Consider the following 24318-nt stretch of genomic DNA (forward strand, 5'->3'; position numbering starts at 1 on the left):
CATTCAGGCAGGAAACTACTGACACTTTGTTGTGGTTTAGGAAAATCTCAAATCATCTGGCACAAATTTATTTCCTGGTATCTTAAAATGCTCTTAACTCCCTGCACGCAAAGCAGCACCTGCCTAGCAGAAAACCTTCCTCTCCAAGGGGGAAGTTCAGCTCACTCTGCTCCAAGCTCAAGCAATTGGGCTCATTTAGGGGCCTGGGGTGGGGGGTGTCGCACCCTCTGCACTGGCTCCCTCTGAGGCAGCATGGGGAGTTCCTCTCCAGGGCAGCTAGAGGGTGTAAACCCCTCACGTGGCAGCTCCACCATGCAAACAGTCTGCCACGCAAACTTCACAATATACTAGGGCTGGCATTTTCCAGGCTGCATACGTGGCATTAGGCACCTAAATGGCTCTGGCTGCCTTTCATTGGTGCTGAGCTGAACTCCTTGCATCTCCCACTGGAGCCAGAGATAGGGCGCTAAACCCTTCTGTCACTCAAAGCCAGTTTAATTTCCGTGCCCAACTGCAGCACCAACATTCTCCAACTTTGGCTCAGTCATCTGAAAGACCCTTGAATTAACTCTGTTAGCCCTGAAGCTCCAACCACTGGAAGCAGCGAAGAATCCTGTGGCACCTTATAGACTAACAGACGTTTTGGAGCATGAGCTTTCGTGGGTGAATACCCACTTCGTCGGATGCATGTAGTGGAAATTTCCAGGGGCAGGTATATATATGCAAGCAAGCTAGAGATAACGAGGTTAGTTCAGTCAGGGAGGATGAGGCCCTGTTCTAGCAGTTGAGGTGTGAAAACCAAGGGAGGAGAAACTGGTTTTGTAGCTGGCAAGCCATTCACAGTCTTTGTTTAATCCTGAGCTGATGGTGTCAAATTTGCAGATAAGCTGCAACTCAGCTGAGCTTCAGTTCATCTGCAAATTTGACACCATCAGCTCAGGATTAAACAAAGACTGTGAATGGCTTGTCAGCTACAAAACCAGTTTCTCCTCCCTTGGTTTTCACACCTCAACTGTTAGAACAGGGCCTCATCCTCCCTGACTGAACTAACCTCGTTATCTCTAGCTTGCTTTCATATATATACCTGCCCCTGGAAATTTCCACTACATGCATCCGACGAAGTGGGTATTCACCCACAAAAGCTCATGCTCCAAAACGTCTGTTAGTCTATAAGGTGCCACAGGATTCTTTGCTGCTTTTACAGATCCAGACTAACACGGCTCCCCCTCTGATACTTGACACCACTGGAAGGATGTTCGTATAGGTCAGCGCTCTCTCTCAGACATTTATTTCAAAGCATTCCCAGAAAAAATACTTCCAGTCAATGGGCACTTAATGAAGGAGGGTGTTCTGGCTTTGCGGCTTCCTGCACAGGGACCATGTTCACATAGTATCAACTCCCTTCTCTCTCCTGCTGCCTGCTTCTGCCTGGATGGGCTGCCCTGCCCTGGCTCACGCTATGCCCCAATTGCCATGGTCTGCCTGCATCCTCAAATTGTTTCAGGTAGAACTGTGTAGCAAGCTGCCTTGTCATCACTTTAAGTGCAAAGAAGGCAGTTGTGATCTCGGAGGCAAGAAACCCCAGGTAAATGATATGCACAGCTGTCTCCAGGGGCAGCCGAATGATGTGGTCATCCGTGAGGAGGAAAAGCAGGAGGGGGAGCTGTATCAGGAAGGACAGGAGCAGGAATCCAGCCAGTTCAGGGACCTGCAGAAGCAAAGGAAGCTGAGAGGAAAGACTGAAAACACCACAGCAAATGCGACAAAGAGCAGCACGCAGCCGAGGCTTTGGGGCTGGGACCTCAAGAGACTGTGCGAAGTGAGACACAGAACACTGTGTAGGACCTGGAGCCCAGGACTGGGAATTCTATGCAGAACTTGGCCTTCCCCCCTGAGCATCCCCATAAAGGATGCTCCCATATTTCACTCTTCCTTTGCTTGTCTGCTTAGCCTCCAGTGGGGCCCAGCCACAGATCTTGCAGGACTCTTGCCCCAAAGAGAAGTACAGCTGGGTGCATAGTGGACCACTTGAGTCAAATACATTAACAGGTCTTACTGAGCTAGGAAAGTGTGGCTCAGTGGTTAGGATATTAACCTGCCACTTGGAAGACTTGGGTTTAATTCTCTTTTCTGCCACAGACTTTCTGTGACACCTTGGGCAAGTCACTTAGGGCTTGTGTGGACAAATAGTGCAAGATAGATTTACACTCGGGTTTGCTGAGCACTAAGTGACCACGTGGACCCTGCTGCTGTGCACTAAAAGTTTCATAGTGGGCTTTGAAATACACATAGATCAAAGATCACTAGGGAACTGTTAGTGCACGGCAGTAGGTCCACATCATCAGTGAATGCTCGGCAGGTTAATGTGAGGTAAGTTACACCCTCGCTTGCCACATGCTGTCCAGACAAGCCATCTGTCTCCGTTCCCAAGCTGTACAATGAGGATAACAGTGCTTCCTTCCCCACAGGGGGTTGTGCAGATGAATACAGTAAAGACTGAGAGGCGCTCAGTGAGACATACTCAGGGTACAATCCAGACCAATGAGTGACTTCGTCATCCCTGCCCTCCTACCTGGGGTGCCCTTTACAATGCCTTGCTGCTATAGCCTCTAGCCTGGACTGGTCACAAACAGCCTCTAGCATGCAAGACACGCCCAGCTATGTCTGTGTGTGTGCTTCAGATAGCCAGCCACACCTTGGGTTTTACTGCAGAGTGACCCCAACATTCCCCAACCCTAGATTCCCGCCCCCAGATATGTCTGTCCTGTACTGCCAAGTCCTCTTCTGGACACTACAAGTCCGTTATTTCTTTAATAGAAATAACATGCACACAACTTGCCACCCTAAATGGAGTTTCCCAGGCACTTCAATTTAAACCTGCTGGAGTAGATAAAACAAGCTTATTAATCACAAAGAGAGAGATTTTAAGTGGGTACAAGTAATGAGGCATAAAAGTCAGAAAAGGTTACAAGAAAAATAAAGATAAAATGCAACTGGTGCCTAACAAATTCTGTTAAATTCAAAGCAAAGTTTTCTCATCACATGCTTTTAGCAGTTTTGCTGACCACATTTCTTTGGTCAGGACCCCTTCTCCCAGAATCCGATGAATGCTTCCTTTGTTGCTTCAGGTGCTGTGAATGCAATGGGCAGGAGGAGGTGGGGATCCTTGGGATGTTTGTCTCGTTTTTTTTATAGTTTCATTCCCCCTCTTGAAAACATTTACAGCTGAGATTTATGTGGAAGGAAACCCTGCTGTTTTTTCCCCCACCTGGTTGAATTTCCAGGGTCACCTGAAAATGAGAACAGGTGTTTGCATGGTGCTCTTGTAGCTGGCATTGCTAAGTGTGTGTGTGTGTCAGGTGTGCTAAACATTCATATGCCTCTTCATGCTTTGGCCACCATTCCAGAGTGTGACGTGATGCTGCATATTCTTTATAGAAATATGCTTATAATATGAATATGGCATAACTAAGATATATTTCATGCGAGATGGGCCTTGAAAGATATTATTGGAAAGGTTATGATTTACTGAGTGTGATTATCCAATTTGTATGCATGTATCATTTCTGTATCTAAAGTTAGGAATATTGACTATGTAACCATTACAAATCGGTGTGTGCTTGGGAAACACCCACCAGACAGCAGGCCATCAGCTTTGAAGGGCCATTAGGAGGAAACAATAAGACTTTGAAGATACTAATCTGTCTCCTTCCTGAGAAGTGTCCTGGGACGTTGCTTTGACACTGCAAGGTCAAGTGATAAAATCAGCTGGTGTAAAGTACCACCTCAGACACTGCTGGTATTTTTGCCCCGGAAACAGAGGCCTCCCGCCTTATGTAAATTCTATTTAAGACTAGGAAGCAAGTCAATCCAACACTCTTGTCCTTTGCCTTCCCACCCAAGAGGAAAGGCTGCTGAAAGTACCTGAAGGGACAAAGGAACTAAGCTGAGGGAAAGGCAAGGGCTGAGTCCAGACTAAGACAGGAGTCTACTCTGTAAAGAGAAATAACTGGAACTCTAGGCAGGTTGCAGAGTTTCTGTAGCTTAGACAACATTTAGGGTGAGAAACTACATTTTGTAACCTTGTCTGTAGAGTATTAAGCTTAGTTTGTGTGTTTTGTTTTGTTTACTCAGCAATCTGGTTTGTTCTATTTGCTATCCCTTCTAGCAACTTAAAATTTACCTTTTGTTGTTAATAAACTTATTTCTTGTTTATAACATAACCCAGTTTGTGCAATTTATATCTGGGACGCAGGTAGAAGCTGTGCAACTCTCTCTCCACATTGAGGGAGAGGGCAAATTTTTATGAGCTTGCGCTGTGCAGATCTTTTATACAGTGCAAGACAATATCATCTTGGGTATACGCTCCAGAGGGGAGCTGCACGTGAGTGCTGGACAATTTCCTAGCCAAGTCTTCCCATAGAGAGCTGCTACAGCTGGGGTGGGGTGGAGTGTGTATGTGTGTGTGTTGCAAGAGACCGGAGAGCCTAATTCAGCAAAACAGGGAGAGGGAGTCCAGGCTGGTGAAACAGGAGGAGTTGTGAAACCCCAGGACAACAGCTGACATACCAGGATTGAGGGCGGGGGAGTCCAACCCATCACACAGAGGACATGCTTCCATGCCACTCATGCTCATTTAAAACAAAAACATGTTTAATTAAATTTGAGACTAAATGCCTTCTGGGAGAATTCTGTGTTTCTTGTTCTGTTTTAGCTGCATTCTGCCATATATTTCATGTTATGACAACCCAGCACATGTTGTTCAATTTAAGAACACTTTCACTACAGATTTGTCAAAATGCAAAGAAGTTACCTGTAGCAAAGCATGGCAGGGCCCCCTTGGCTCCTGCCTCTGCTAAGTCCACAAAATCACTCAGAGCCTGGGGTGACTATCCACTGATAAAGTTCATTCACAGGCTTACTCCTACCACCATTTCACCATGAACAGTTAGCCTTTCATCATCAGAAGGCAGAAAAGAGCTACCTCCCTACTTCCACTCCCTGCCTTTCCCTTTCTTTCTGCTCCCTCCTTGGCTTCTTTCCCCTGAGGTTTTTATACAGCCCCAGGCGAATTAGGCAGCAGCTGTCTCTGCCTCCCCAGTTAGGGCCAAATTATCTCCAGCCAGCTCTAATCTATCCCCCTAAATGGAAGTTGGCGTGACAGAGGGCTGAACCAGCAACCCTTTGCCCAGCATCCTGTCACAGTACCAATGTGAGATTTCTAAAGATAGCTACAGCACTTGAAGCAAGTTTAAAAATCTGAAGTGCCTTCCAAAAATCAGAGAGGGACGAGGTGTGGAGCATGTTTTCAGAAGTCTTAAAAGAGCACCAGCCCAATGAGGAAACTACAGAACCCGAATCACCAAAAGAAAAATCAACCTTTCGTTGGTGGCATCTGACTCAGATGATGAAAACGAACATGCGTGGGTTTGCACTGCTTTGGATTGTTAACAAGCAGAACCCATCATTGGCATGGAAGCATGTCCTCTGGAATGCTGGGTGAAGCATGAAGGAACATATGAATCTTTATCGTATCTGGCATGTAAATATCTTGTGACTCCAGCTACAACAGTGCCATGCGAACGCTTGTTCTCACTTTCAGGTGATATTGTAAACAAGAAGCAGGCAGCAGTATCTCCTGAAAAGATAAACAACCTTGTTTGTCTGAGCAATTGGCTGAATAAGAAGTAGGACTCAGTGGACTTGTAGGCTCCAAAGTTTTACATTGTTTTATTTTTGAATGCAGTTATTTTTTGTACATAATTCTACATTTGTAAGGTCAACTTTCATGAAGATTGTACTACAGCACTTGTATTAGGTGAATTGAAAAACACTAATATACTAATACTAAAAATATTTGTTTTTTACAGTGCAAATATTTGTAATAAAAATAATTATAAAGTGAGCATTGTACACTTTGTATTCTGTGTTATAATTTAAATAAATATACTTGAAAGTGTGGAAAACATCCAAAAATATTTAAATAAATGGTATTCTATTGTTGTTTATCAGAGCGATGAATTGCGATTCATTTTTTTTAATCACGCAATTATTTTTTAAATTGTTTGACAGCCCTACTTTTTACCAACTGCATCACACTGCAAACTCATATTCAATTTGTGATCTACTGTAACCCCGACATCCTTTTCAACAGTACTACCAACTAGCCAGTTATTCCCCCTCTTGAAATTATGCATTTATTTTTTCCTTCTTAAGGGACTATTTTGCACTTCTCTATATTGAATTTCATCTTTTTTTATTTCAGACCAATTCTGCAATTTGTCAAGGTTGTTCTGAATTCAAATGCTGCCCTCCAAAATGAGTGCAACCCATCTCAGCTTGGTGTTATCCACGGATGCTATAAGCATATGCTCCACTCCATTATTCAAGTCATTAATGAAAATATTTGCCCTTCCCCCTGCAAGGGAGCTGTGACCAGCACACTTTCCAGAGCTGAAGTGATGAAGCAGAGTTTGATGAGGAGCTGTAGCTGCCATGCCCTGGCCACTAGCCTGCCCAGGCCTTGCGTCAGTTCTTACCTTTTCTTGCAGATTTCCAATGTATCCAAGATACAAGCGTAACCCTTCAGCTACTGTGAGAATCAGGAAGGCAGCAACAAGGAGGAACTGGTAGTAACAGGGCAACAGGCCGTACTGTAACAGGAGGGCATTAGTGACAGATCATCTCCATTTCATCTCACCAGCCCCACACCTGGCACCAGCCCCAACACAAACCCCTCCCACCCCATCGCTCCATATATTAACTCCCCATCCACTTCACCTGCCTCCCTTACTGCTACTGTGCTACTGCTGCGCCCCTTGTCAGGGACTGGGACATGGGCAGTCATGACCAGTGGTTAAATCCAGAGTCAGAGGCCAGGTGCCGGAGCCCAGGGTCAGAGCCAAAAATCAGACATTGGAGCCAAGAGTCAGAAGCGGGTGAGCTAGAATGAGGCAAGGCAGGACAGGGGCTGTCACAACATGAACAGCGACGATGACAACTGCTGTTGCTGGGCTTAACAGCTGGTCTGCTGACTTTCCAGCCAATCAGGCAGTGGACTACAGGCTAGCTGTGCTCATTAGGTTGCCCCGAGTCTGGCTCTGCTGCGAGCCCAGATTCATGGATTCACAGAGTCCAAGGCCAGAAGGGACAATTGTGATCATCCATCTGACCACCAAAATAATTCCTAGAGCAGATCACTTGGAAAAAACATCCAATTCTAATTTAAAAATTGTCAGTGATGGAGAATCCACCATGGCCTTTGGTAAATTGTTCCAAGGATTTAATTACTGTCGCAGTTAAACATTTGCACCTTATTTCCAGTCTGAATTTGTCTAGCTTCATCTTCCAGCCATATTAAATCTTTCTCCGCTAGACTATTTCTGTCTCTCCAGTGCTGACCCTTGGCTCATTTCCCAGACTCTGCCCACCCTGGACCCAGCTCTAACCAATAGGCTGAACTCTCACTCCCACCACTAGGCCTGACTGCCCATGGCCCAGTACCCTGCAGAGGGATGCTTCTTGCACATGGGATGGATCATGCAGAAAAATCCTCTCTTGGACCTCCCTTGGCCTGGGACATTTAAATCAAATGAAAACATAAGAGGTGCACAAGAAGTTTTGCCATTTGACAGGAGTTTCCATTTCTCAGGGTTTGAAATGGACTCATTTTGTGTTTTGGGAAAGGAAGGATTTTGATGGCTGGCTTGGAAACAGGTTCAAGGAAAGTTTTGATAAAAATCTCATGCAAAAATGGATGAAAAACAAAAACTTTCTAAAAATTCAGTCTGAGAAAGAGTTTTTGCAAAAGGCTGTTGGTCGACAAAAACCCTTTCTGCTCGATAAACCCTGGCCTAGACACAGGCTTGGCTGGCAACCTGCCAAGAAAGGGCAATCGTGCAGTTGCTTGGGTGCTGAAGGAACGCATTAGGTGGGACTTCACTCATCTGCCCAGCTCTAACATCCCTGGTTATATGGTACCTTTAATGCCAGCATTATCCCCTCGGACAGGCACCAGAATGGGAAGAAGAAGACATTGAAGAATAGCAGCATCTGGAGGGGCAGGCTGGACAGCACCTCATGCCCTAGGCAGGAATGAAAAGGTAAGCAGGTCTCTCCCATTACCACACTGCAAATCCCAGTCTCACAGGGGAGAACCTGCCCCACAAAATACGCATTTTACTGAAGAACAAACCTGAGAATGCAGCCTGCTCTGCGTGGCACAGATACTGTTTCTGAACACAGGAGCATGGCCCCTCCCCAGGAGATCAAGCCAGGCCCATGCAGTCACTAGCACCAGCTGCTAATGCGGAAAGTGCAGGAACTCTCCCATGGGTGATCCTAATGGGGTTTCACTGTGACCCCTTTCAAGATTGGCTTGTGGGTTTAGATCCCTCCAGTTTTTTTAATCCTCTCTAATGTAAATGTGGGTTTTCACATTATCCACATACATGGCTGATGCTTTTATGATTCCCACCAACATCCTGGCATCAGCAATATAAATGGCAGGGGGCTCTGCAGGTTAATCATATGATGGTGTAAAACAAATTCCCTTTTTACCAGTTTTGTACTTGCTGCCTCAGTTTCACTAAATGCCTTTGTTCTTGTATTAGGAGAAAGGTCAGTAGGGTTAATAGATTCCAAGGCCACCACTGTGATCATCTAGTCTGACTTGTATAACATGGCCCAGAGACTTGGCCAAAATAAGTTCCTGATCAACCTGTCCACCTCTGTCCTTACTCCTGGCCTCTTCATCCTAAACAATCCCAACCTTTGCAATCTCTCCACCACACACCTGGCGGGACAAGGATGATACAAAGAGGCTCCCTGCCTGTGCACCCATCCCGCTCCCCATCTCACTTGGAGCCCATCTCCTTCACCGTGCACCGTGTTGAGTAAGGCGCCTCAGAGTGAGCACACAACACATGGGGCAGGCCAGGAAGGCCGGTGCTTGTGCTGCTCAGAGTTCTGCCTCTCTCAGTGTAGGAGACAAACGCAGCTATTCAGGGAATAAAGCAAAGCCCATTTTGACTTTGCAGCAGTAAAAGCAACAGCAAACACCCAACCACAGTCCTGAAGCAGAGCCCTCGTAAGCTGTGCTTAATCCACGCTGGATCTGGGGCAGGCAAAGCAGAGAGCACACAGCCCCTGACCCGGGCCCCAGGATTACTATACTACTGAGTACTGTACCTGGAGGGTAGATCTGGGCAGCTCCGCAATCCCCCGTTTTGTTATCAATGAACAGCGATCCACTGAAAGTTGTCAAGCCTCTTCGGACATTGTGAGGCAGAGCCATCGGTGCCATCTGAGCCCGCTCTCCCTCCTGACCTGCATAAGATGGTATTAAAGAGAAGCTCTTTGGCTTTAATGAAATTATAGGGCTGGCCTTTCAAGCTGCAACTGGGGATAAATCTCCTATGCTGTGATGGGAGTTAGCATAGAAGGGAAAAGAAAGCCCAGAGCAGGTGTTGCCTGATTTATCGATTAGATAGTGATTATATTACTGATTCAGTTTCCCCAGTTAGCACTTGGAAATATGGTAGGTTCTGCTAGACCAGGCCCCATATTCCCAGAATGACTGTTCAGTAGGAACCCTGCTGTGCATGGCTGTAACACACACACTTTGGAAATCACACAATGTTTATAATTTTGTGAATACAGCTCACAAAGTCATGAATACTCTAACCCAGCAAGGCAGCTAGAGATAATACACAGACCTGCCCCAGCCCTTGCTGAACAGCCTGATGTGTCAGTTATCTTCCCCTTCACCGTCACCAGGGGCTGTCATCCAAGCATCGCCCCAGGCGTGCAGGCCGGGATACAGCTGTTGTCATGTGTTATACTGATGCCACTCTGCCTAATGCATATTCAGGAGGGAGTTCAGCCTCTTTTTCTTATTTGTAGATCCTCCCTCTACTGATGCTGGGGTGCCCTTCTCCCATAGCTTATTAATCCTTTAACCTCAGGCTTATTAGCATATATGTCAATCAATGACCATGGTATTCTTGTGGTCAGACATCTGCTGATGTTCCTGACTTTAAACACCCCAAGCTGGCATAAAGTAGCATCTTGTGGTTACCTGTCAGCAATTTAGTCCCTACAGCACTCTGCCTTGTGCTGTCTTCTGATCCAGGGTTACTCCTGGTTAGCTACTCCAGGGTTAAGGCTTTTTAAGCCTTGGGCCTGGATAAGTTTAGCGAAGCTATTGCCTTACAGTTGTTGAGGCTTGTAAGCTCATTGCATTACTGCCTTAATTTACACCTGTGCCTCACCTAGCAACTACCTCCAGGCATCATATCGGCTACCCAGGTGAGCTCCCCGGCGAGTGCTGTGGCCACTGGCTGTGGGACTCCGTAGCCCTAGTGGGAGGAATGTTGGTTGGAGAGAAGTGGCCTGTTAGAATGGCTTGGCAGCCTGCTGAGCTGAGCAGGTCTGGCTCAGGGCCCAATTCACAGCTAGCTCCAGTGGGGTTGCAATGACTCCTGTGGGCAGTGAGTCCTTCTCCTCCTAGGCCACAGGAGCCAGCAGTAGCGGAAAATGTGACGGAAGAAATTAAACATTAGTGGCAGCAAGTCAAATATTATTGAAAGAGAGGCACCAGGATGGACCCTGATCTCCATCTAGGGCCGAGCCAAGGTACAGCCACGCCCTAGTGATGGAGGCGGTGGGTGGAGAGAATAGCACCAGGGTCCTACATGATGGAGTACAACCCTACGACCCTCGTTTCCTCAGAGCAACCACTGAACGACTGGCCTCATGGGATGAGGGCCCAGCCAGTCAGCTGCAGATACAAAGTGTGCCGCTCAAACACACAATGACCATGAGAAGGTGACAGAGGTGAAGACAGAAGGCCAGCTTCTGCAAAGAGCAATAGCAGGAAGGGGAACAAAATAAAACCACAGCCAGATGAAGAGTTGTTAGGTTGTTTGATCATCTCAAAGATTCTATTGTCCGTTGAATTCAGTTGCCTCCTAGGAAGAGAGGTGCTAGACTAATTGTAAATACACAGCTGCATTTTGTGTGTACCTCTATGTGGATATAGTTAGTACTGTACGTATAAAGAGTGCCGTCTGCTGGCACAAACATGAGGTCTGCAGTATCTATATACTAAGGCTACAGGATGTCACTCTGAAGCCCAAAATGTATGTAGTCAGTCTGAAGTGATAGATTCAGCTACAAGCATGAGAGCGCCTCTCGTTCAGAATATTGTTGCCTGTTTTAGACCTGAGTGGCTGATCAAATTCTGGGGCTTTAGTGACGTTCCAGGTGGAAGCAGAATATCATCTTTGATGCAGTCTTGTTTACTTACAAGGAACGTACAAAGTCCTTCTCTGAGCACAGGGCAAAAGGAACGGTTCCTAACAGCCCTAATCATCTTTAGCCAACACACCAAAAAGTTCTCTCTGGCTTTTACCAAGGACACATTGCTCAACATTCTTGCTTTTTGCCCCTTCCCCGTCTCGCTCTAGCCCCTTGTCTGTTCTGAGTTTCTGCGTGCGTGCATGCACACACGCACCCCTTAGCCCACATTGGTAGTAGTTTCTGGGCGGATTCTATTTGCCTTGTTTTAGATGTGACTCCTGCACTGTCTCTTACAGCTCTCTCACGTAAAGGGTGTGTTCACACATCAGTTTCAAGGTGGGGCTTAATGCAGCCCATAACAAGGTTGGCTTGAGCATTGACCTGCTAAACCCAGAGTTATGAGTTCAATCCTTGAGGGGGCCATTTAGGGATCCGGTGCAAAGATCTGTGTGGGGATTGGTCCTGCTTTGAGCAGGGGGTTGGACTAGACGACCTCCTGAGGTCCCTTCCAACGCTGATATTCTATGATTATTCTATGAAGGTTTAACCCAGCTCACAGCAGGGTCGGCAGGTTCAGACATCACTGGGTTTTGCAGTCTCTTAGGTTCCAATTTTAAGTTCTCAGCCATTTGACTTTACACATTACACCTGTGTAATGCATGTATCTGTGCTACGGCAAGTGTCCCCCACCATTGTGGTAGCAGAGAACTCAGCCAATCACCATCATTACTCTACAGCTAATTTGCACGCAACAATTTCATTGGTTGTATGAGGGTGACTGCACAGTTTATGGATTACGTGGCTCAGGGTATGGCTACACTTGAAATTTCAAAGCGCTGCCGCGGCAGCACTTTGAAGTGTGAGTGTGGTCAGAGCGCCAGCGCTGGGAGCGTAATCAGTGCCGCAGCATGTGGGTGAGTGTGGTCAGAGCGCCAGCGCTAGGAGTGTAATCAATGCCGCAGCGCTGGGAGCGCGGCTCCCAGCGCTGCAAGATACACCCGTAAGGGATGTGGTTTACGTGCAGCGCTGCGAGAGCTCTCTCCCAGCGCTGCACATAAACCACATCCCTTACGGGTGTATCTTGCAGCGCTGGGAGCCGTGCTCCCAGCGCTGCGGCACTCATTACACTGAGGCTTTACAGCGCTGTATCTTGCAGCGCTCAGGGGGGTGTTTTTTCACACCCCAGTTGCAGCACTGTAAAGTGCCAGTGTAGCCAAACCCTCAGCTGCCACCCCTGTGTGCCCAGCTGCGACCCACACAAATCAACACAGAGAAATCTCCCAGCACAACCCTTCTCACACACACACACAAATCAACACAACACAACCACACACAATAACCCCAAATATCACTCTGAAGTCTAGAATATCGGTAGAGTCAGTATGAAGTGATGGAAACAGCTATAAGTAAGGTCAAGGGCTCGTTTTGTTCACAATATCACCAGTGTGACAAGCTGCTCCTCCCACTCACCCCCCAGATGAACAGCTGTCACATATATAGACCAACCTGGTGACTCTTTATTTGGTACCATTGCTGCTACCATTCCAGTATTCACTCCTTGTCTCTTGTATGCTTAGACATAAGGGTTTTAGTGTTTTCTGCCCAGGAACTGGAATCCCAGAGATGCATTCTAGCACGTGGTAATTATTATGTGGCATCACTTTGAGAAGCAGCGGTCAGCTGCCTAAATAACTTAATAGCGCATATCAGACTTAGCCTGAGAGCTAGTGAAAATAACATCTTTTTTATTACAATAAGAACAAATCTAATCTAATAGGGAACTAGAAGCATTAAAGGAATAGTTCTAGACACAGAAACGGCTCACCTGTGTCTTTGTCAGTCTGTCTTGATTCTTAATTATTTACAAATATACAAACCTTGTGCCATGACCTGTCTGTCCCAAGACCTGTCTGTCTCCTCCAAGATTCTAGGTACATACCCTGTGCAGCTAGCCACTCCAAATGCCACAGCCACGCTGCTATTTTTAGTGTACTAGCTCAATCAGAGCTAGCCCGGGTATGTCTCCATGATCTGGGAATTACAGAGCCAGCACCAGCATAGACATACCCTTAGAATCCCTTTAGGCACCTAACTCTTCCCATACAATACATTGGGAAGTGTCTGCCTAATTCATCTGTGAATCCCACTGGACAGCAGGGTGCTTAGAAGTCAGGCTTTGCAATACCAATGTACTTTTGTGCATCTAGCCCTAGTAAGTGAAGGGACTGTACAGTGTCTAGTGCGATGTGACCCTGTTCTTCGTGGTTTCCCTCCTACGGTTGGTGGGTGAGGTCATGCTCAGTAATAACGTTTGTGACGTGCAGAGAACTATTCCTATTATCTAGCTGCAAAGCTTACTAAAGGGTAGGAAGGACAGCCCAGTGGCTAGGAAGCTGACTTGGCAGATGTAGGATCAGTTCCCTACTCTGCCACAGATGCCCTGTGTGGCCTTGGTCATGTCATTTAGGGCCAGATTTGTAAAGGTATTTAGGAACCTAGTGGGATTTAATCTTTTTTTTTTTTAAATCCCACCAAGCACCTATGTGTATAGGTGACCAAACATCTCACAAATCTAGCTCTAACACTCTATGCCTCAGTTCCCCATATGGAAAACAGGGACCTTTCCTTCCCTCACAGGGGTGAGGAGTCAGCCACAAAGAGCCATCAGTTACATGAAGAGTGAAATAACCAGGACGATAAGCCTGGCTGGCTCCCAGAACAGGTCAAATAATAAGTGGACCATGTGGAAGGAAAACAGATGTATGGTGGGTTGCCTTACCCCCACTGTAACCTAACCAGGGACTCAGATTCAGGGGAGATGCTATCAGAAGTGATCTGAAACCAAATACAGCAAGCTGTTCTGGGGCAACTTCAAAGAGGGAATCTAGCTGCAGGATATGGATTTGGAGGATTTATATTAGCTGAGTTCTGAAGACACTGTCTTCCTGCAACGCTGGGGAAGAAAATCCCTGTTCCTTTAAAGTAACTCTGGGGGTTTACTAAATTTGGCTTTCCAAAAACTCTTTATACAATGTTTTATTAAAATGTCCTTGTTAGTTTTAGATTGCCAGGTTTAAAAGCCAGAAGGGAGCATTCTGCTCATGCGATCTGACCTCCAGTAAAACACGGGCCAGAGAATTTCACTCAGTGATTCCTGCATCACCCCCAGTCCTTCATGGTTGAGCTAGAACAGACCTTTTTGAGCGGAAAAAAATCCAACATTCATTTAAAGAGTCAGATGGAGAATTCACCATGTCCCCTGGTAATTTGTTCCAACACTCCAATACCCTCTGTACAGAAATGGCAATTTCCTGCAATATTCTTGAAAAACCCTTAATGAATTTGGGTCCATAGTACTAAATGCAAAGTTTAGGTATTGTTGTGCATCAGGATTGCAAGTAACCTCTGTAGGGGGAAGATGGGATGTAAGGCCTGGCTGATCACAGGACTATACTGAACAACATGCCAGACAAGAATGGACTTTTGGGGCAAACAGTGGTTTGCTTGGGGAAATGTCCATAGGGAGGTGCATACCAATCCCCACCCCCCACAGTTATGCAAAATCCCAGCCTTTAGAAGGTATGTCCTGAAGCGTGAGCCTCTGTTAGCTGATCACCCATTTCATGAGGCCAAAATCAAAGCCTTAAGCTACATAAAGGAAAGAGCGACCTATTCATGTTGGTTCTGGTTCAGAATCGGAGATAGTTGTGAACTTGTAACCATGGGCAAAACCCATCGTGGGTTTTGAAGGACTGACAACTACTAGAGCCCAAGGTTGGAGTTATGGGGGAGTGTCACAGGGCAGGTACACCCAATCAAAGGGCATCAGGTTGTGGGAGAATCAAAGTGGAGATTTAGTGACCCAGTGGCCCAAGCCAATGCAGCCGCCCCTCGGGGCAGGATGGCGCAGCCCAAGTAGCTACAATCAGTAAGACAGTCCTTCTGCTGCACAGTTCACCCTTCCAGGTGTCAGCTGCTCCACTGGCAGGGCAGGGGGACCCAGGCCTACCATGCTCCACCAGTGCTTCTACAGTCAGTCTCAGTCACTTGGTACCTCAGTCCTGATCCTTCAGTCACTTCCTACTCTTCCTCCCAAGGCTAGTAGTCTCCTACCCTCTACTGTCTCTCCTCTGTTGGCAGTGCTCACTGGGCAGTCCATTGGAGCCTCAGGCTGGCTCCAGGAGCTCTGGCAGTCTCCCTATAAGAGCCTGCAACACACATCTGTTCTCAACAGTGGTCAGCCCAGACTGACCTGAGCTACTTCCTTTTATACTCTGGTTCCAGCTACAGCATGCCCAGCAGGGGCGTGGCTTCCTTGGGCCACAGAATGTGGTTAACCCTTTCTGAACCAGCACAGGGTAAGTACACCTCATCCCAGGGTGATCTCTGGTAAGCTTATTAGCAGAAGGGTATGTTCCTTTATTAATATGTTTTCTCTGTAATGTTTTCACCTCAAAAAATATGCTTGCTTTAAAAAGAGCTGTGTGGTGGCAATTACACCACTTATAGCCATCTAAGAGCAAGCACAGCACAGACACTGGTCTATTTAGGCAATCTGGCTTGCTGGGAATATCACAGTGCAAGCAGGGAACCATGCAGCCTGGGAAAAACTGCAATCATGAGGTAGAGAAACATGGGTCTCTACTGAAGAGAAGTGATGACTGAAGAGCTGGGAGCCTAGAGTAGGTGTCCTCAAAGGCCCTGACAGGGGGAATACAGTGCAGTTGCCCTGAGCTGTGACACACTCATTATTAAAACGTTGCCACTTGTATTTCCATATTGGATTTTTCTGACTTCAGCCTCTAGCAGTTGAATTTTGTTATCCTTTGCTGGACTAAGTCAGTATTGTTCTTCTTGTGTAGATAATTACAGACAGTGATCAAGTCACCTCTTAGCCTTCTCTCCAATACACTGTTAGGGAACCAGAAGGAAGGCAGTCTTGCCTAGTGGTCAGAGGAGGAGTCCTGGTCAGGGAACAGCATTGAGGGACAGCACTGGCAGAGTCAACTGCCGATTACCAGAGCCAGGGATTGAGACAGAACCAAAGCTGAGGGCTGGAGCCAGGATCAGATGCCAAAGCCAAGGGTCAAACCAGAGCTGGAATTAGAGGTCAGAGCCAGGCTTGGTAACTGATGGTCAGCAGTGAGCTGTAAGGCCAGGAACTGGAGGAGAGGCAAGGATCAGGGGCACGGTGGGAACTGGGGGTGAAGCAGGTGCCAGAAGCAGAGCAGGAATCAGGAACAGGGTTGGGTGCAGAATGCAGGCAGCAGGCACGAGCAGGGTCCAGTGCAGAAACAGGAAATCACCTAGTAGCTCAACTTCCCGTGCCTTTTTCTGGCTTAAACAGCATGGTGGAGCTGGGTGATCCTCCAACCAAGGCTCCCAAGGGCGGTGCCTTGGATGAGGCTGTAGTCCTGCTAGCTCCTTGGACTGCCACATTTCAGCAGACATTGGGTGGTGGCCAGGATGTGACAGCTGGCTGGGGACATGCAGGCCTGTATTCGAGACCCATGGCATTGCATCGATTACACTGAGCTCCTTTCATCTGTTTTCCAGACTCTAAGTCACTCTTGTAGTTCTTCTCAGGACCCACCCCAAATATTCTATAACTGGGCGTTGCATACAGGCAGTGGTCTCACCAGGGCCTTACACAGCTCACAAAACTTCCCTGTTTCTCATTGATATTCCCCCATTCATACATCGAAGGCTCACATTAGCTTTCTTACTCACAACATCATACTGGATGGGAGCACGTATTCAACTGGGTGCACGATGCCCAACTCCTTGTCAGTCACTGTTTTCCGGGGTACAGTCCGCCAGCCCGTCAGCATTCCTACATGCAGGACCTTCCATTGGGCTGCATTACAGCTTCTATTGCTTGCCTGGGCCCAATTTACCCAACAATCCAGATTGCCCTGTAACAGGGGCCTGTTCTACTCCTCCCCTGCCCCCCGCACAATCTTTGTGCCATCTGCAAACTTTGCCAGTAGTGATTTTATGTTTTCTTCCAGGTGACTGACACAGACATTGAATAGCTTTGGGCTAAAAGCTGACCCATACAGGACCCCACAGGCAGACCTCCCTCTTTGATGACTCCCCATTTGTAAGAAAAGCTCGGTGGCAGGAAAATGGAAGGATAGAGGATCGGGGGGGGGGGCAGCTTAGTTGTAGGCAAATAAATTACAATAGTTATCAGCTGGAAGCTTGGTCTTTATTATTCAGGTTACATTTACATTCATCCATTCAGAGCACTAGATGAATATGCAGATTCCCCCTATAAGCATCTACAGTGAGGAAAGGAAGATTAGCCACCTACAATCAGAACATTTGTCAGTACAGATGATAACAATAGATAAGAAAATGTCTCATCTCCCTTCTCACACAGATCCTCACACACTGCCTGCTCCTCCCACAGTTCACAATCACTCATTACCCTCTCAGGAGGGGCTTCATTATAATCAGTCTAATTATTGCTAATTTAAAAATTCTGAAAGGAACAACAGGAAAAAGGGGAAAAAAGGCATTCTGGGAGTGCCCCAATTGAATGCCCTACAGCTGATTACAGTCAGGAGGGATATAATGTAGACCCAGGCCTGATTCTCTCACATTGGTTTGCACTTAGTTCCTGTTAAATCCAGTGGCAACTGTGTGTATGTAACTGCAGGAGAATCTGCGCAGAGATCTATTCATTATGCATTGCAACATGCTCATGGCATTCACAATAAATAAGACAGTCCATGCATATTACTGAGTGTTAAGCTTAGATTCTCTTTCCATGCCATACATAATTGCTTCTTCCGCATAGTAGGTTTTGGTGGCTCTGTTTTGCATAATGAGGATGCAGCGCACAATTCTTTAAACAGCAAACGGATCTGGTCAAAAAAGGAAGCAACACAATTTCATAACAAATTTCATTTGGTTTGAAATGAAACCTTTTCCATTTTTCAGGAATTTTGTGCCTTGTTTCAAATCAAAGTTTTTTAGCTAATCTTTTATCAAAACCAATATTGCCCTTATGTTTTTGCCAAAACCTGACTTTTTGACAAACGAAAGTTTTAGATTAAAAATGTCAATTAAAAATTTCTCCCCAAATTCCAGAGAAAACGAACCATTTCAATAACAACAAAGTTTATGAAATATTTCACATGGGGGGAAAAGCTATTTTTTTCAATGGAAAACCTTTTATTTCAAAAATGTTGACCATCTTTAATAGCAAGTAAGAACAAATGGCAACATTTTCAAGTGTTGATGCCTAACGTTTGGCCCCTAAGTGAGGTTTTTTTCAAAGGCACAGATGGGACTTTCACTTGTAAATGGGCAGGTCGCTGCTTTCTTGTTGAAAATCTTCCCCATTCAGAGGTCTAATTCTGGTCACAGTTGCTGCCCCAAGGAGTTGAGCATCCACATACACTTCCTGTGGCCTGCTGGACAGGTTTGGTGTGAGAAGAAACGAGTGTCTATGTGCGTGGGGCAATGGTGGAAAGGGGCTGGTACGTACAGCTAATGGACGCAGGGGCAAGGGCTGCTTTGCTTGTCTTTACACCCAAGAGCCCTTTGCATAAGGCCGAGCGAGAAGACCAGAAAACACGTGGAGGAGGCAGACAGCTGGATTTGCTGTGGGAAGCTGGAGAACCCAAGCAGGATAAAGGATAATTAGTTATTGACAAACTGAGAGAGGTAGTTTGTTGGGGGAACACAGCGGAGCAATTAGCTACGAGGTAGAAATCAAGAGGAGAAGGTAGTGAATCGAAAGAGGAAGTGGGTGGGTTCTCCAGGCAGAGGGTGGAGGAAGCAGCCAAGGACATATGAAAATAACCTGGCAATGAGACTGCAAACATGAAAGGCTCCTCCATGCTGACCCCTCCTACCTCCAGCCTGCGGAGGAGTGGTCTTGAGTGACCTTGAGGGGAGGAGAGAAAGAGAATTCAAGAGGAACAAGGAAATTTCTCAGCCTCAGAAAGGTTAAATGAGCCATAGAGGCTACACAGGGCTTAAAAGCCCAGCATCCCTGTTCAATCGCACTCTAATGGGACAGCTCTAAAAGGAGAAAACTTAAGTGGTTGCCTGGGGATCCTGCAGGTGGGTATGGGCTGCATTTAGTGGGACCAGCACAGATGGGAAGCAGCACTGAAGCTGAAGAGGGGGTTTCTGAACAGTGCCCGGGGCCTCCAAGCTCCCCCATCATCAAGGGGCCTCTGAACCCTCTATGTTCCCTACAGGTTTCTGCTGATCCCAGTCCTCCAGCCAAGTCAGTTCTTGCTGCTCTCCAGCCTGCTGACATGGACCAGCCATTGTTGTTCCTGCTGCTATTGCCTCTCTTGGGAGCAGGAAGCCTTCCAGCACCACCTGCAGATGGCTGAGTCCCTCACCTCCTTTCCCACCTCCATTAAAAGAGCAGTGGCTCCAGCTGCTCCTCTCTGCCTGGGATTCAGCCCTTCACTCCCTGCCCCCTTCTCTGCTCCTTCCCTCATGAAAAACCCTACTGGTTCCTGGGCCTGTTGCTTGTCTTTCCCCCTTCTGCCAAAGAGGCAGCAGGACATGTGCTTCTCAGTTTCCACCTGCCCCCTACGCTCACACCTTCATCCCTAGACTCGCCTCTACTCCTGCTTACTTGCTATGGGGGCAGGGGGTTCCCAATCCCAGGCCTTGTCTGGATGGAGAAAGAGGTGCTTTTAAAATAGGGTGAACTAACAGCTCAAAACGTTGGAGTAGACAGGGCAAGTGGTATTTTCCCACATGTTAGCCGGCTGACATGAACTCTTGGAATGGGCTAGGACTGGCCACAATCAGCTAACACATTTTAAAGGAGTTAGAACCTATCTACATTAGTGGCTAATGCGTTTTTAAATAGCACTTAATTAAAATGTATTAGCCAACATGATTTTTAAAAAACTCACCTTTGTCCTAGTCTGGATAAGGCCACAGCAGGGAAGGAAGAGAAGAGCCAGTATGGCTGCACCGGGGTCTTAGAAAACTTCTTAAAGATCTTAAAACAAAGGGAATAAAAAAATACGGAAAATGATTCATTCCAGGGGGCAGAGCGGGGGTGGAGAGAAAGGGTGACAGCAGGGATGTGTAAGGTCAAGTCACAGAGACCGAGACCTGGGCATCACTGCAAAGAGTGCTGTGGACAATAATACTGAAAAGCTGATCATGCCATTTGTAAGTCATTGGTACATCCCTGACTGAAATGCTGTGTTCTGTTCCGGTTACGCCCTCTGCCGATAGTTACAGCAGAAAGAGCAGGGACTAGAAATGAGTGATACCAATGACAGGGAGGCCTTGCTGTCTAATGACTTACGCAAAACAACTGAAGAAGAAGGGAGTGTTTATGGGGCTGGATCAGGCAGAAGCAAGTTAAAGAGTGTGGAAAAATTGGAAAGAGTCCAGCGGAGGGCAACAAAAATGATTAGGGGGCTGGAGCACATGACTTATGAGGAGAGGCTGAGGGAACTAGGATTGTTTAGTCTGCAGAAGAGAAGAATGAGGGGGGATTTGATAGCTGCTTTCGACTACCTGAAGGGAGGTTCCAAAGAGGATGGATCTAGACTGTTCTCAGTGGTAGCAGATGATAGAACAAGGAGTAATGGTCTCAAGTTGCAGTGGAGGAGGTTTAGGTTGGATTTTAGGAAAAACTTTTTCACTAGGAGGGTGGTGAAGCACTGGAATGGGTTCCCTAGGGAGGTGGTGGAATCTCCTTCCTTGGAGGAGTCTTAAGGCCTGGCTTGACAAAGCCCTGGCTGGGATGATTTAGTTGGGAATTGGTCCTGCTTTGAACAGGGGGTTGGACTAGATGACCTGCTGAAGTCCCTTCCAACCCTGATATTCTATGATTCTGTGAAAGAGACCAAGATGACTAGATCTGTATTCAAAACAGGATGATCTGATAACATTCACCCTGGGATGCTAAAGGAATAAGATGAAATGGTATCACAACCACTGACAATTATACTTGAGATCTTTCGGAGATCACAAAGCTTGTTCTGGTCTCACTTACACTGATGTAAATCAGGAGTAACTCCATTGGAACAATGGAGTTGCACCAGCATCATTCCAGTGTAAGTGAGGTCAAAACTGGTCCCTGGGGAACTGGGAAAGGCTGAACCTAGCCCATGTGTTTACAAACTGAAAAAGGGAGACCAGGGTCTTTACAGAACAGGGAGTTTAACTTCCACATCTAGCAACTGACTGCAATTAACACAAGAGTCAGACTCTACATTCCAAGGATACTTGCTGGGCTAGTGCTCCAAAAATAGCTGTGTAGACAGTGCTTGGACTGGAAGTCGAGGAGCCCAAGTTTCAGTCCAAGCTGCAGCGGCAAAGCACTGTCTACACAGCTGTTTTTAGTGTGCTAGCCCGGCAAACTGGAGTCTGTCGACCTGGGCTGGGAGGCTCGCCCCTGGGAGCTGTGTACCTGTGCTTATGGCTGAGGGTGTGGATAAAGGTGAAGCTATATGATTCGGATTGTGCCGGTAAGGATCTGAATGGGAGCCCATCGATGTGGTTGAAGCTGTGTGGGTGTAGATGACACTGTGGGTGGAAAGTGAATGTGGTTGGGGGAATTCGGGGGGGGGGCAAGCGGTTGTGTGAGGGTGGCACCATAAGGTGTCTAGGGGAGAGCAGGGGGGTTGGTGCAGGTTGGAGAGTGATGCAGGGTGTTGGTGAGGGCATGCTTGGATGTGAGTGGCGTGTGTGTGAGGGGTAGGCTAGTTGGGTGCGTATTGTGGGTGCAGTCGGGAGCATGGGGTGCAGTGAAAGGCTGTGGTATTGTTTATAGGGGGAGCAGACATGTCCCAGGGAGGGGGCCAACTTTATCATGCAGCCAGGATGACTAGTTTGCCTTGTTTTGGCAGGCAGTCCCTCCCTACCAGAAGAAAGTGCCAGTAAGTTCCGTTCTATTCGCCACATGTCCCTGCAGCCAGCAGGGCTCGTGGAGAGATGCAGCTGTCGGTGCTAGAGCATGTGCTTGCTTCAGACTCTGAAGACCAGGGCAAGTCAGTGCTTCCTCGGGGATCTTGTATTCTCCTTGTGTTTCCATAGGGTTTTTAAACTCTGCAGAGCCCACGCATGCAGGTTGCCACTGGTGCGTCAGAACCACCAGCTGTGTGTACAGAGGGCGTTGTTGGGAATATAATGGTTCAGTGAAAGATGCTGGATTCTTCAAAGCGTGAGGGAGGCAATGACTCAGCTGATTAGATTTGCATTTAGCAGCGGAGCCTCCTGGTCATCCCGGTCTCCTCTGGGGCAAGTGCAGCCTCAGCAGAAATCAGTTTCTTCCATGTTAAGAGCCTTTTCCAGTTAACCAAGACATGTCTCCAGTTCTAAGGCAAAGACAAAGGCAGGACAACAGAATTAACCAGATCTGCTCACCTAGTGTTTCTGAGTTTGCCTTCTGCACGGGGTCGTATTGCTAGCTATCATGCTGCTCCAGTTTCTTTGCAGCGAACACTCTCTCTTCCCTGAGTTGCCTGCAACCCTGCTGGAGGAGCTGGGGCACAATATTGACCTGATATAGCCAAATGCAGAGAGGGGAGCATGTCCAGGTTTTGTGTCATTAAAGTCTTGTCTATATCCCAAGTTGCACTGGTTTAAATAAAAGGTGTGATTTAAAAAAAGTGATTTAGTTAAACCAGTACAAGACCCTGTGTAGAGGCTCTTCATTCAATTTAAATTTGGTTTAGGTTGTTTTAGCTGAAATTATTAAAAACCGGGTTTAAACTGAATTCCAAATGGGCACACTGGGTTTTGCACTGGTTTAATGGAATCAGTTGTTGAACCAAGTTACAGGTGAACCAGTGCAACCAGGAATATAGACCAGGCCCATAGGTCTAGCGGTGCAGTGGGTGTACATGCACAAGTTGAGGAATGAGCACTATTGCAGGTACATGTTAACAAATCCAACCCCATGTGTCCAAACTCCTTTTCCACAGAAGCAATAGATTTATCAACTGCTCAATGCAGAGGGAACAAACCACAGTCAAACCACTTCATTCCAGTCAAAGGAGTCTTTTCCATGTGAGGAGCTGCTCCATTTAGGCAAATAGAGTAAATGACATTTCTGCAGGAACATCTCCCAAATCAGGGCTTTGGCTGTTGACGTTAACTTAAAATCTGTCACTTTAACCCTTCATTGCTAACATGCGGTAAGTTCAAGATACAAAAGGAAACATACTTGCCATGGAGAATGAACAGCCTTTAATAGGTGTATGCAGCAGGAAAACAAGGAGAGAACGTTGGGTTAGTATTAAGCGTCCTGTTCCTGATCCATGGCAGGGCCAAGGGTCCTTTCCCACCCCCACCCCCAGGAGGGGCAGGGAACAGGCTGGCTCCTGACCAGTGAGCAAAAAGCAGCCTCTGCACTCTAAGGCCAGAGCAGTGAGACTGCTTTCTATGCTCTGCAGGCAGGGAGGGTGAAATGCCAGACTCCCACTGTGGGAAGTCACTGCTGACCAAGATGTAGCACATCACAGCCCCAGAACCTCACCCACCCACTCCTGAAATAGACCCTTAACCTCTGGCTGAGTGACTGAAGTCCTCAAATCACGGTTTAAAGACTTCAACTTCCAGAGAATTCTCCATTTATGCTAGTTTAAACCTGCCAGTTATGTTTACCTTTCAACATGACATTTTTCTTATCTGGTGACTTGAAGGAATGTAAACATTTTTTAAAAAAGGTTTCAGCAAAAATAAGTTGGGCACCTTTGAGGACAAGGAAAGTAGGGGATGAGGGGAAGGGGGAAATACATTTGGGTATTATAAAAATGCAGCTTTTTGTTAAAGCCCTAGCTCCTTAGTGCTTTAAGCTAGAAATCGAAATTTGTCACAGGGACAGTCTGGAGTGATCTGGGGCATGTCCATTTCAACTTGACTGAGTTAAAAGATTTATATACACGGTTGGATTTTCATTCAGTAGACATCGGTCTCCCAATATTTTCTTGGCATCACTTATGTAAGTTGTGTGGAACTTCGGTCTGCCTTCAGAATACTCCCCTTCTCCTACGGGTATATGCTATGCCA

At 46.9% G+C, this 24318-nt stretch overlaps 2 protein-coding genes across 6 annotated transcripts in view; both read right to left on the bottom strand.

The window, feature by feature from the left end:
- Positions 1 to 905: 905 nt before the first annotated feature.
- On the bottom strand, positions 906 to 9295 carry LOC127034952 (transmembrane protein 17B-like). Its single transcript, XM_050924372.1, has 5 exons — positions 9190 to 9295; positions 7981 to 8084; positions 6540 to 6653; positions 1457 to 1708; positions 906 to 914 (listed from the first exon to the last, which is right to left on the bottom strand). Exons 1-5 carry the CDS (start codon positions 9293 to 9295, stop codon positions 906 to 908), a joined length of 585 nt encoding a protein of 194 aa, XP_050780329.1.
- Positions 9296 to 17490: 8195 nt separating this feature from the next.
- The window catches only part of AIFM3 (apoptosis inducing factor mitochondria associated 3), a 111452-nt gene continuing 104624 nt past the window's right edge, over positions 17491 to 24318 (bottom strand). For all 5 annotated transcript variants that reach the window (XM_050923791.1, XM_050923787.1, XM_050923790.1 and 2 more), the window contains one exon: positions 17491 to 22622. In XM_050923791.1, the coding sequence (XP_050779748.1) occupies positions 22583 to 22622 (40 nt within the window). In that variant the 3' untranslated portion in view covers positions 17491 to 22582. The remainder of the gene's footprint in view (positions 22623 to 24318) is intronic.

This window comes from Gopherus flavomarginatus, chromosome 15, assembly GCF_025201925.1.
Source record: "Gopherus flavomarginatus isolate rGopFla2 chromosome 15, rGopFla2.mat.asm, whole genome shotgun sequence".
NCBI classification, from domain to species: domain Eukaryota; kingdom Metazoa; phylum Chordata; order Testudines; family Testudinidae; genus Gopherus; species Gopherus flavomarginatus.

What these genes read in the sequence shown, in the direction of transcription:
- LOC127034952 (XM_050924372.1), bottom strand. Translation starts at nt 9,295, where the DNA reads ATGGCTCTGCCTCACAATGTCCGAAGAGGCTTGACAACTTTCAGTGGA. An exon ending in TGCCCAGATCTACCCTCCAG is followed by an intron (nt 8,085 to 9,189) that starts GTACAGTACTCA and finishes ATTCCTGCCTAG; the next exon opens with GGCATGAGGTGCTGTCCAGC. An exon ending in GGATAATGCTGGCATTAAAG is followed by an intron (nt 6,654 to 7,980) that starts GTACCATATAAC and finishes CTCCTGTTACAG; the next exon opens with TACGGCCTGTTGCCCTGTTA.